Source organism: Nerophis ophidion, linkage group LG05, assembly GCF_033978795.1.
Source record: "Nerophis ophidion isolate RoL-2023_Sa linkage group LG05, RoL_Noph_v1.0, whole genome shotgun sequence".
Classification (NCBI taxonomy): domain Eukaryota; kingdom Metazoa; phylum Chordata; class Actinopteri; order Syngnathiformes; family Syngnathidae; genus Nerophis; species Nerophis ophidion.
The window spans coordinates 79489360-79503528 of record NC_084615.1 but is presented as its reverse complement, the minus strand read 5'-3'; the positions used below and the strand labels follow the sequence as shown (position 1 = coordinate 79503528).

The window sequence follows — 14169 nt, the reverse complement described above, 5'->3', positions numbered from 1 at the left end:
AAATACAATCTAGACTGGGCTCCTAAGGGAGCGTAATCTGGAGTGGGAAAAAAAACCTCCATGCCATGCACACATAAACATGTTACATTTAATCACGACAACTCGCAACAGAGAAGTGGGGGGATGGGCCCCTGGAGGTCGACTGTTGCTATGAAGCGCTGCCAGCCATCCATCATCCCGAAGGAGAATCAAGCGGTGGTGAAGGCGTGGGGTGGTGGTGGGATGGTGTGGGTGTATATGCCTATTGTCTTGGGTGTGTTGATGTAGTGTCCATAGGCCAGGGGTAGTTCTGCATGCAAGCAAAAGTTCGACTCCAGGTGTCGTTGAGGAGGGAGGGGGGTCAACAGCGTCCATCATTGAGGTGTTGGGGACGGCGTGGCGAAGTTGGGAGAGTGGCCGTGCCAGCGATCTGATGGTTACTGGTTCAATCCCCACCTTTTACCATCCGAGTCAAGTCTTTTGTGTCCTTGAGCAAGACACTTCACCCTTGCTCCTGATGGGTCTTGGTTAGCGCCGTGCATTGCAGCTCCCGCCATCAGTGTGTGAATGTGTGTGTGAATGGGTGAATGTGGAAATAGTAGGGGTGTAACGGTACGTGTATTCGTATAGAACCGTTTCGGTACGGGGGTTTTGGTTCGGTTCGGAGATGTATCGAACGAGTTTCCACACGGACATTTTAGGTAGCGTACCGCACGTTGTGTAAACAATGCACACCCGAGGTGCAAGACACACGGCTTGCTAGCAGGGACCGGGCTAAGATAGACTGACCATACTTCCTCTTTTCACCGGATATGTCCTCTTTTGCGGGGCTGTCTGGGTGGAGTTTCTTAAATGCCTCAATTGTCCGACATTTTAAGTTAGGGTGCCGTGTATTTTCAATGTATGTTCAAAGAAGGGGTTAAAAACAAAACAAATTGTGCACTCAGCTGCATTCGTGAGGGAGGGGCAGAGACAGAGAGAGCGAGAGAGTTATGATAAATGCGCATGCGTTGCCAGGCTCTGCTTTTTATCCATAGATTTATCAGATTGTATTTTTTATTATCTATAGCAGGGGTGTCAAAAGTGTGCCCCGGAGGCCACTTGCGGCCCACAGCTAATGTTTTAAAGGCCCGCGGCAGATTCTAAAAATACTATTAAAATAAACAAAAACATAACAAAACTTAAATGTAATTTTGAAAAAGTTGCAATGTTGACTAATAAAACAAAGCTGTTATTTTTTTTTCCACACTGTCATTGCTCAAAACATAATATTGAATCAAAATCAGTGTTATTATGAATTATTGACTTATCCAAGGTTCCCATTACTTCACATCAAATATTCCACTAAGAAAAATATTTTTGGTGGAAAAATTTTTCAAATTTGGTAAATAAATAACCAAAAAATTTATATTTTGTTGTTTTCTTACTGTACCGAAAATGAACCAACCCGTGACCTCTAAACCGAGGTACGCACCGAAGCGAAATGTGTGTGTACTGTTACACCCCTAAGAAATAGTGTCAAAGCGCTTTGAGTTCCCTAGAAAAAAAAGGTAGAAAAGCGCTACACCAGTACAACCCATTTAGCATCCATTTACCATGTCCTTGGGGGATGTTTTCCGAACAGCCTTCTCCTGTTGTTGCATTCGAGGGAGTCCAATCGTAGGATTTTAGTTTTTCCGCGAGCAGACATTACAATGGCTTGTCTGTTCTATCCGTCCATGCTGGCCCTCATGTCCAATTTTTCCATTTCAACCAGCTTTTCCATGATGTGATCCATCTTGCGATTCAGTGCAGAAATCGCCCCAGTCTGTGTTCTTACAGCCCGGCCCAATCCTTCCATTGCGATCAACAGCCTTTGGGCTCCTTGAGCGGCTGCCATCGTCTTACGAATGTGACGATACACCAGAGCAGCGCCCAGTCCAATCAGCAGGCGGTTCACGGTTCCAAAATAGGTAGATGTCTTCCATGTCCTGGATGGAAAGGCCTGAGAGGCACATGATTCTCCATTTATCCCAGGAATCTGTCACGTACCCCGCAGCAATGGTTCCATCAGGGCAGCCAGGCTCCCCCAGAACCTCGTCGAAACGATTTTGTCAATTGAGTCGAGAGTCCAGCTGATCAATTCCATGTCTGATGTTTAGATTTGGAGGACAGCGCAAAGAAAGAGGCTTGGAAAAAGTGTAGACAAGACAAAACAAAGAGCAAGCAGGGAGCCTAAAAAAATGCGACCGCCCTCACCAGAGGCAAGACAGAAAAGATAAACAGGGTGCGTCAAAACCTTTCAGTTTTTGTGAGCATCTTTTTACATGCTTATTGCATCCACTTTAGAAGCTACTGGAGAGAATTTTAGTTTATTAGGTGTCTTGCATGACCTGCCTCTGCATGTATGATGCCCAGACTGCTGCTGCTGGACAGCATGCAGAACAACCTGCTGAGATATAAGCTGCTGGAACATCTGCTGGACGACTCCTGCCCGCTGAAGACACCAATGCCCATGTCGCTGAGTCGTCTACTTTACTTTGTGGAGAACTGCACACTGGCCGCGGATCCGACGGTGATGGTTAAACTTGTCTGTGCTAAGCCTGCGTTCTTTTGATCGCTAACTATGATCGTGATCCCTAGGATGGAAGCGAAAGCTGGAAGAAATGGGAAGAGTTGGTTCATCACCTCTGGATGTTGCTCATCAGCTACAACACAGCAATGAAAGGTGAGATGGTTTGCCAGTGCGATAAAATGTTAGATACTTCGGATTCCATTTCCTCTTTTAATGAAACTACAATGTTAAAGGCCTACTGAAATGAGATGTTCTTATTCAAACAGGGATAGATAGATAGATAGATAGAACGATAGATAGTACTTTATTGATTCCTTCAGGTGAGTTCCTTCAGGAAAATTTAAATTCCAGCAGCAGTGTACAGAGTTGAGATCAATTTAAAAAAAAGAGTAAAAAGTAAATAATGGGGGTTTAAAAGGAAACAAAATGGAGAAATATTACAAAAAGAATAAAAACAATGGGAATAACAATATAACAGTAAAATAAGAATATAACAAGACAAAGTAGGCAGTAGTGACCATGTTATGAAAACTATAGCAGGTCCATTCTATGTGTCATACTTCATCATATCGCGATATTGCCATATTTTTGCTGAAAGGATTTAGTAGAGAACATCCACGATAAAGTTCGCAACTTTTGCTCGCTAATAAAAAAGCCTTGCCTGTACCGGAAGTAGCAGACGATGTGCGCGTGAGGTCATGGGTTGTAGGGCTCCTCACATTGTTTACAATCATGGCCACCAGCAGCGAGAGCGATTCGGACCAAGAAAACAACGCTTTCCCCTTTTAATTTGACCGAGAATGAAAGATTTGTGGATGAGGATAGTGAGAGTGAAGGACTAGAAAAAAAAAAAAAAGACGAGGGCAGTGGGAGCAATTCCGATGTTATTAGACACATTTACTAGGATAATTCTGGAAAATCTCTTATCTGCTTATTGTGTTACTAGTGTTTTAGTGAGATTATGTAGTCGTACCCGAAAGTCGGAGGGGTGTGGCCACGAGTGTGGTGACCGCCAGTGTCTCGGAAGGAAGCCACGTTTCTCGACGAGGCAAAGCGAAGGCAGCCGGTCGGGCTGGGCTGAGCTTTATTTCCCCCCTCCTCCACGGTGGAAGCATCCCACGTTCGGGGGCAGCCGGTCGGAGGAGGCAAGAGAGTCCACAGCTGCCTCTTTGACAGGTGCACGAGGAACGAGGCAAGCTCCGCTCATGTCTACGGTAAGAGCTGACTTATTACCACAATTCTCTCACCGAAACCTGCCGTTTGACATGTGGTAGAGAACCATGTTCGCTTGACCGCTCTGTTCCATAGTAAAGCTTCACGTTCGAGAATGTAAACAAGGACTCACCAGCTGAGTTTGTGTTGCTAAAGGCAGCTGCAATCCACCGCTTTCCACCAACAGCTTTTTTCTTTGACGTCTCCATTATTAAATGAACAAATTGCAAAAGATTCTGCAACACGGATGTCTAGAATACTGTGTAATTATGCGATTAAAGCCTACGATTTATAGCGGGGAACGGTGCTGGAAGAAAATTTCCGCTACAACCCGAGACGTCACACATAAGCGTCATCATACCGCAACGTTTTTAACAGGATACTTCGCGGGAAATTTAAGATTGCAATTTAGTAAACTAAATTGGCATGTGTTGCGATGTTAATATTTCATCATTGATATATAAACTATCAGACTGCGTGGTCGCTAGTAGTGGCTTGAAATGGATGAGAAAATATAGAAGGGAAACAAAGGATGTTTGTATTAAAGGTCCTTGTGTTAGATAGATGGATGGATGGATGGATGGATGGATAGATAGATAGATAGATAGATGGATAGATATATAGATAGAACTTTATTGATTCCTTCAGGAGAGTTCCCTCAGGAAAATTATAAAAAGTAATTTTCTTTAGTTGTTATGCTGATGACCTGTGGTTGTTTTCGACGTCCATTTTTTACAAACAAAACCAGAGAAGTTGGGACGTTGTGTAAATTGTAAATAAAAACAGAATACAATGATTTGCGAGTCATTTTCAACTTATATTCAATTGAATAGACTGCAAAGACAAGATATTTGATGTTCGAACTGAGAAACTTCATTTTTTTTTTTGCAAATAATCGTTAACTCTGAATTTAATGGCAGCAACATGTTGCAAAAAAGTTGGCACAGGGGCATTTTTACCACTGTGTTACATGGCCTTTCCTTTTAACGACACTCAGTAAACGTTTGGGAATTGAGGAGACCAATTTTTTAGGCTTTTCAGGTGAAATTCAATCAATCGATCAATGTTTATTTGTATAGCCCAAAATCACAAGTGATTCAAAGAGCTGCACAAGCCACAACGACATTCTTGGTTCAGAGCCCACATCAGGGCAAGGAAAAACTCAACCCAGTGGGATGAAAATGAGAAACCTTGGAGAGGACCTCCCCCCCCCCATTTCTAGGGCAACCGGTGCAATGGACGTTGAGTGGATCATTCTTGCTTAATCAATCAATCAATCAATCAATGTTTACTTATATAGCCCTAAATCACTAGTGTCTCAAAGGGCTGCACAAACCACTACGACATCCTCGGTAGGCCCACATAAGGGCAAGGAAAACTCACACCCAGTGGGACATCGGTGACAATGATGACTATGAGAACCTTGGAGAGGAAGAAAGCAATGGATGTGGAGCGGGTCTAACATGATACTGTGAAAGTTCAATCCATAATGGATCCAACACAGCCGCGAGAGTCCAGTCCAAAGTGGAGCCAGCAGGAAACCATCCCAAGCGGAGGCGGATCAGCAGCGCAGGGATGTCCCAAGCCGATACACAGGCAAGCGGTCCATCCTGGGTCCCGAGTCTGGACGAGCAGTCCATCCTGGGTCCCGACTCTGGACAGCCAGTACGTCATCCATCGCCATCGGACCGGACCCCCTCCACAAGGGGGAGTGGGACATATGAGTAAAAGAAAAGAAACGGCAGATCAACTGGTCTGAAAAGGGAGTCTATTTAAAGGCTAGTGTATACAAATGATTTTTAAGGTGAGACTTAAATGCTTCTACTGTACAGCTTAAGTTGTTCAACAGTCTGGGGTCTCCTTTGTGGTATTTTTAGGCTTCATTTTGCGCCACACATTTTCAAAGGGAGACATGTCTGGACTACAGGCAGGCCAGTCTAGTACCCGCACTTTTTTACTACGGAGCCACGCTGTTGTAACATGTGGCTTGGCATTGTCTTGCTGAAATAAGCAGGGGCGTCCATGACAACATATGTTGTTCCAAAACCTGTATGTACCTTTCAGCATTAATGGTGCCTTCACAGATGTGTAAGTTACCCATGTCTTGTTCACTAATACACCCCCATACCATCACACATGTGTAAGTTACCCATGTCTTGTTCACTAATACACCCCCATACCATCACACATGTGTAAGTTACCCATGCCTTGTTCACTAATACACCCCCATACCATCACACATGTGTAAGTTACCCATGTCTTGTTCACTAATACACCCCCATACCATCACACATGTGTAAGTTACCCATGTCTTGTTCACTAATACACCCCCATACCATCACACATGTGTAAGTTACCCATGTCTTGGGCACTAATACACCCCCATACCATCACACATGTGTAAGTTACCCATGTCTTGTTCACTAATACACCCCCATACCATCACACATGTGTAAGTTACCCATGTCTTGTTCACTAATACACCCCCATACCATCACACATGTGTAAGTTACCCATGTCTTGTTCACTAATACACCCCCATACCATCACACATGTGTAAGTTACCCATGTCTTGTTCACTAATACACCCCCATACCATCACACATGTGTAAGTTACCCATGTCTTGGACACTAATACACCCCCATACCATCACACATGTGTAAGTTACCCATGTCTTGTTCACTAATACACCCCCATACCATCACACATGTGTAAGTTACCCATGTCTTGTTCACTAATACACCCCCATACCATCACACATGTGTAAGTTACCCATGCCTTGTTCACTAATACACCCCCATACCATCACACATGTGTAAGTTACCCATGCCTTGTTCACTAATACACCCCCATACCATCACACATGTGTAAGTTACCCATGCCTTGTTCACTAATACACCCCCATACCATCACACATGTGTAAGTTACCCATGCCTTGTTCACTAATACACCCCCATACATCACACATGTGTAAGTTACCCATGCCTTGTTCACTAATACACCCCCATACCATCACACATGTGTAAGTTACCCATGCCTTGTTCACTAATACACCCCCATACCATCACACATGTGTAAGTTACCCATGCCTTGTTCACTAATACACCCCCATACCATCACACATGTGTAAGTTACCCATGTCTTGTTCACTAATACACCCCCATACCATCACACATGTGTAAGTTACCCATGTCTTGGGCACTAATACACCCCCATACCATCACACATGTGTAAGTTAGTCATGTCTTGTTCACTAATACACCCCCATACCATCACACATGTGTAAGTTACCCATGCCTTGGGCACTAATGCACCCCCATACCATCACACATGTGTAAGTTACCCATGTCTTGTTCATTAATACACCCCCATACCATCACACATGTGTAAGTTACCCATGTCTTGGGCACTAATACACCCCCATACCATCACACATGTGTAAGTTACCCATGTCTTGTTCACTAATACACCCCCATACCATCACACATGTGTAAGTTACCCATGTCTTGGGCACTAATACACCCCCATACCATCACACATGTGTAAGTTACCCATGTCTTGTTCACTAATACACCCCCATACCATCACACATGTGTAAGTTAGTCATGTCTTGTTCACTAATACACCCCCATACCATCACACATGTGTAAGTTACCCATGTCTTGTTCACTAATACACCCCCATACCATCACACATGTGTAAGTTACCCATGTCTTGTTCACTAATACACCCCCATACCATCACACATGTGTAAGTTAGTCGTGTCTTGTTCACTAATACACCCCCATACCATCACACATGTGTAAGTTACCCATGTCTTGGGCACTAATACACCCCCATACCATCACACATGTGTAAGTTACCCATGTCTTGTTCACTAATACACCCCCATACCATCACACATGTGTAAGTTAGTCGTGTCTTGTTCACTAATACACCCCCATACCATCACACATGTGTAAGTTACCCATGTCTTGGGCACTAATACACCCCCATACCATCACACATGTGTAAGTTACCCATGTCTTGTTCACTAATACACCCCCATACCATCACACATGTGTAAGTTACCCATGTCTTGGGCACTAATACACCCCCATACCATCACACATGTGTAAGTTAGTCATGTCTTGTTCACTAATACACCCCCATACCATCACACATGTGTAAGTTAGTCATGTCTTGTTCACTAATACACCCCCATACCATCACACATGTGTAAGTTACCCATGTCTTGGGCACTAATACACCCCCATACCATCACACATGTGTAAGTTACCCATGTCTTGTTCACTAATACACCCCCATACCATCACACATGTGTAAGTTAGTCATGTCTTGTTCACTAATGCACCCCCATACCATCACACATGTGTAAGTTACCCATGTCTTGTTCATTAATACACCCCCATACCATCACACATGTGTAAGTTACCCATGTCTTGGGCACTAATACACCCCCATACCATCACACATGTGTAAGTTACCCATGTCTTGGGCACTAATACACCCCCATACCATCACACATGTGTAAGTTACCCATGTCTTGTTCACTAATACACCCCCATACCATCACACATGTGTAAGTTAGTCATGTCTTGTTCACTAATGCACCCCCATACCATCACACATGTGTAAGTTACCCATGTCTTGTTCATTAATACACCCCCATACCATCACACATGTGTAAGTTACCCATGTCTTGGGCACTAATACACCCCCATACCATCACACATGTGTAAGTTACCCATGTCTTGGGCACTAATACACCCCCATACCATCACACATGTGTAAGTTACCCATGCCTTGTTCACTAATACACCCCCATACCATCACACATGTGTAAGTTACCCATGTCTTGTTCACTAATACACCCCCATACCATCACACATGTGTAAGTTACCCATGTCTTGGGCACTAATACACCCCCATACCATCACACATGTGTAAGTTAGTCATGTCTTGTTCACTAATACACCCCCATACCATCACACATGTGTAAGTTACCCATGCCTTGGGCACTAATGCACCCCCATACCATCACACATGTGTAAGTTACCCATGTCTTGTTCATTAATACACCCCCATACCATCACACATGTGTAAGTTACCCATGTCTTGGGCACTAATACACCCCCATACCATCACACATGTGTAAGTTACCCATGTCTTGTTCACTAATACACCCCCATACCATCACACATGTGTAAGTTACCCATGTCTTGGGCACTAATACACCCCCATACCATCACACATGTGTAAGTTACCCATGTCTTGTTCACTAATACACCCCCATACCATCACACATGTGTAAGTTAGTCATGTCTTGTTCACTAATACACCCCCATACCATCACACATGTGTAAGTTACCCATGTCTTGTTCACTAATACACCCCCATACCATCACACATGTGTAAGTTACCCATGTCTTGTTCACTAATACACCCCCATACCATCACACATGTGTAAGTTAGTCGTGTCTTGTTCACTAATACACCCCCATACCATCACACATGTGTAAGTTACCCATGTCTTGGGCACTAATACACCCCCATACCATCACACATGTGTAAGTTACCCATGTCTTGTTCACTAATACACCCCCATACCATCACACATGTGTAAGTTAGTCGTGTCTTGTTCACTAATACACCCCCATACCATCACACATGTGTAAGTTACCCATGTCTTGGGCACTAATACACCCCCATACCATCACACATGTGTAAGTTAGTCATGTCTTGTTCACTAATACACCCCCATACCATCACACATGTGTAAGTTAGTCATGTCTTGTTCACTAATACACCCCCATACCATCACACATGTGTAAGTTACCCATGTCTTGGGCACTAATACACCCCCATACCATCACACATGTGTAAGTTACCCATGTCTTGTTCACTAATACACCCCCATACCATCACACATGTGTAAGTTACCCATGCCTTGTTCACTAATACACCCCCATACCATCACACATGTGTAAGTTAGTCATGTCTTGTTCACTAATGCACCCCCATACCATCACACATGTGTAAGTTACCCATGTCTTGTTCATTAATACACCCCCATACCATCACACATGTGTAAGTTACCCATGTCTTGGGCACTAATACACCCCCATACCATCACACATGTGTAAGTTACCCATGTCTTGGGCACTAATACACCCCCATACCATCACACATGTGTAAGTTACCCATGTCTTGGGCACTAATACACCCCCATACCATCACACATGTGTAAGTTACCCATGTCTTGGGCACTAATACACCCCCATACCATCACACATGCTGGCTTTTCCACTTTGCGCCTATAACAATCCGGATGGTTCTTATCTTCTGTGTTCCGTAGGACACGATGTCCACAGTTTCCAAAAACAATTTGAAATGTGGAGTCGTCAGACCACAGAACACTTTTAATCTTTGCATCAGTCCCACTTCTGCCAACTTTTTTTGAAACATGTTGCAGGCATCAAATTCCAAATGAGTTAATATTTGAAAAAAATAACAAGGTTTTCCAGTTGGGACATTAAATATATTTTCTTTGCAGTCTATTCAATTAGATATAGATTGAAAAGGTTTTGCCGATCATTGTATTCTGTTTTTATTTACGATTTACAAAATGCGCCAACTTCACTGGTTTTGGATTTTTGTAGATGCCATATATTACCTGTGCTCTAAATTACTGCTTTGCACACTCTCATAATTCTCTCCATGAGCTTCAAACACACCTGTGAAGTGAAAACCATTTCAGGTGACTTCCCCTTGAAGCTCGTCCAGAGAATGCCGAGAGTGTGCAAAGCAGTAATCCGAGCAAAAGGGTGGCTACTTTGAAGAATATAAAACATGTTTTCAGTTCTTTCACCTTTTTTTGTTAAGTTCATAACTCCACATGTGTTCATTCATAGTTTTGATGCCTTCAGGGACTATCTACAATGTAAATAGTCATGGAAATAAAGAAAACACATTGAGTGAGAAGGTGTCCAAACTTTTGGCCTGTACTGTATATATTCTTATAGCAGGAAGCTGCAATATTGATTTTAGGCCGTATTGCCTATCTCTGAACATCATTTTAAAATTAAATTTCGCAAAATAGACAACATTCAATATCTGGTAAAAGTGACTACCGTATTTCCTTGAATTGCCGCCAGGACGCTAATTAATTTAAAACCTCTTCTCACTCCGGCGCTTACCAAAGGCATGCGGTAAATTTAGGCCTGCGCTTATAAATTTGAGTGTGATGTAAGGATACCACAATGAAAAGCACATTTAATAAAAAATAAACGTTATTATGGTCTTACCTTTACTTATAAATGAAGTCCATGCGCAGCTCCTTCTGATCAAAAGCATCGATAACTTGTTTATAAAAGTCTTCCTTATCTTTCTTCAGTTTTAAATTCTCTCTGTCCAGTGTTAATTTTGTTGACGAAAAATTTCCGTCATAGTTACTGTCAACGACCTTTTTTTTTCTGACTAAAACGAGACAATAACTAAATAAAAAATAATTTACGTGGACTAAGACGATGACGAGGTGTATCAACATATTCGTCAACGAATAAAAACGAGACGAAAATGTCTGCCAGAGACTGGATCCGATCGGAACTCATTTCGTTAGGAAGAGGCGGGAGGAGCTGGGAAGAGAACCAATCAGAGCGACGTGGTAAGGAAGTTATGTAAACGTAGTTTGCGTTTGAGACTGACTGCAGAAGACATGTCAACGCCGGGGAGGAAGAGGAGAGAGGACATATGGGGAAATTTTATATTTGCCGTCAAAGATAAGAAGACGCAGTGTAAGAAATGCAGCGCCAGGATTACAAGGAAAAACACAACAAACTTGAAGCGACATTTACAGTCCAATCACCCCCGAAATCCACACCCAGGTCAGCATTTTCCACAACATACAACTCACTCCACGTTATCCCGTTTATTACACGGCTTACTCCTGAAATACTACATTTGAGACATGATTTTCATCAAAATACGACTTGTGTCGGGGATTTTTCCGCTGTTTTGCTTTGACTTTCAGAAATTGAAGGGAAAGTTTACATATTACCCTTTAGTCGACTAAATCTACTGTAGTTTTTGTCGACTATAATCTTATGATATTTCGTAAACTAAAACTAGACTCAAACTAAAACAATTTAAATAACTAAATTATGACTAAAACTAAATTACATTTTAATCAAAAACTAAATCAAATTATGCTGTCAAAATTAACACTGTCTCTGTCTCGATGGAGATCCTCCTTTATTACCTCCTGCTTCCATTGAAAGTCCAGTTTAGAAAACTGTTTTATTTTAGATATGTAATCCTCCATGTTAAAAGTGCAAGCGAGAGGAAAAAATAAACACACGCTGCTCACTCTTGCTGCTTGTTGTCACTTCTTCTGCAGCCGAGTAGTCGCAAGAAGGATCACTAGCGCCCTCTACCACCAGGAGGCGGGAGTCGGACTCATATTTGACACACGCAGCTACGGTATATTAATAAAACATAGCTGCTTACTGTTCTTTTTAGCATATTCAATAGCTTGGACCTTAAATCCTACTGAATAGCTCTTAATCTTCTTCCCTTTATGCTATTTTAAATGATTGAAATCAGCCTCCTCCATTTTGAAAAGGATGGCAGGTGAAGTGTCACTCGTGACGTGACGTGTTTGATACTTTGGAAATTCTAGGCATATGCTAATTATTTGGCGAAACGAGTTTGACCCGGCGGAAATTCTAGACATGCGCTAATAAAAATAATATTTAGCGAAACAAGTTTGACCCGGCAGTAATTCTAGACAGGTGCATACTATATACCCGGTGGCAATTCAAGGAAATACGGTTAAAAACTTTACGCTCTAGTATCCCCATGAACACCACTCAAAAACTTTTTGATGCGCGGTTGTCGCCTGTTTAAATGAACCTGACTCCAACGCTGCACACTTGTTTTTCCCGCAGAATATCTGAACAGATCAGCGAGCAAGCAAACCGGCGCCATGGTCTACAAGCCAGAAGATGTGCTTACAAAGGCGGACATTTGTAAATCCCTGGAGGCCTTCCTGCGCCGAGCCAAGGCCGACGTCAGCCAAGCGCTGCCTCTCCACGTGGAGGAGTCGCTGTTCTACTTGCAAGACCTCCTGCTCGAGGTTTATGGTCCATCTTAAATGAAAAAAACTGTTAAGTGTCGACGTCCATGTCGGTTGAAAATTGTTTTGCCCCCGTGTAAATATATATATATTTTTTATTAAACAGGACTTGTTTGTTTGAAGGATGACAGTTTCCTTCTTTCTCACATGTCAAATTTTGTTCACACAAGTGGAAAAGTTTGACATTGACCCGAACGTAAGACATTATTTTTCCCCTCCGACATCCCGAAACATGCAAGATAGCTTGCATGTTTTACAGTATTTGATTGACTGGTGGCCAGTCCACGGCAGACTTGCCAACCCTCACGGATTTTCCGGGAGACTCCCAAAATTCAGTGCCTCTCTCGAAAAACTCCCGAAAAACTCCCGGGACAAATTTTCTCCCAAAAATCTCCCGAAATTCAGGCGGAGCTGGAGGCCACGCCCCCTCCGGTTCCATGCGGACCTGAGTGAGGACAGCCTTTTTTCACTTCAGCTATAGCCCACAATATAAAAAGCGTGTCTGCCCAATGATGTTATAACTGTAGAATGATCGAGGGCGAGTTCTTGGTTTCTTGTGTGGGTTTATTGTTAGGCAGTTTCATCCTCCCAGCGCGGTAACCACACGCAACAACAGCAGTCACGTTTTCGTCTACCGTAAAGCAGTTTGTGTGCCGTAAACAGCAATGTTGATACACTCTTAAACAGGACAATGCTGCCATCTACTGTACATGCATATGGGACAATAACATCTACGGCACACAACAAGGAGACGAAGCAGAAGGACGAGGAAGATACAGCCGTGGTGACGACGAGTAAGATGAAGAAATACGCTTTTAAGTTCCAAGCCGCAGCTGCGATTGGACCTGGATAGCGTCCGGGAAGAAGTAATGGTAATTAGAAAAATAGTGACACAAAATAGAACAAGGATGGACAATTCAACCCTTAACTCAACAGTGTGTATACTGTATGTGTAGATAAATGAACACTGAAATTCAAGTATTTATTTTATATATATATATATATATATATATATGTATGTATATATATATGTATGTATATATATATATATATGTATGTATATATATATGTATATATACGTATATATATATATATGTATATATATATATATATATATATATATATATATATATATATATATATATATATATATATATATATACATGTATGTATACATGTATATAATACAAAAGAAAAAAAAAATATATATATATAAAATAAATAAATATATATGTTGTCTGTTTATCTGTGTTGGCCCTGCAATGAGGTGGCGACTTGTCCAGGGTG

The 14169-nt window shown here is 42.3% G+C and overlaps 1 protein-coding gene across 2 annotated transcripts in view; it reads left to right on the top strand.

Moving 5' to 3' along the window:
• simc1 (SUMO interacting motifs containing 1) overlaps positions 1–13008 on the top strand; it is a 26776-nt gene extending 13768 nt beyond the window's left edge. For both annotated transcript variants that reach the window (XM_061902105.1, XM_061902106.1), the window contains 3 exons: positions 2377–2533; positions 2602–2686; positions 12695–13008. In XM_061902105.1, the coding sequence (XP_061758089.1) occupies positions 2377–2533; positions 2602–2686; positions 12695–12900 (448 nt within the window). In that variant the 3' untranslated portion in view covers positions 12901–13008. The remainder of the gene's footprint in view (positions 1–2376; positions 2534–2601; positions 2687–12694) is intronic.
• The last annotated feature ends 1161 nt before the right edge of the window (positions 13009–14169 follow it).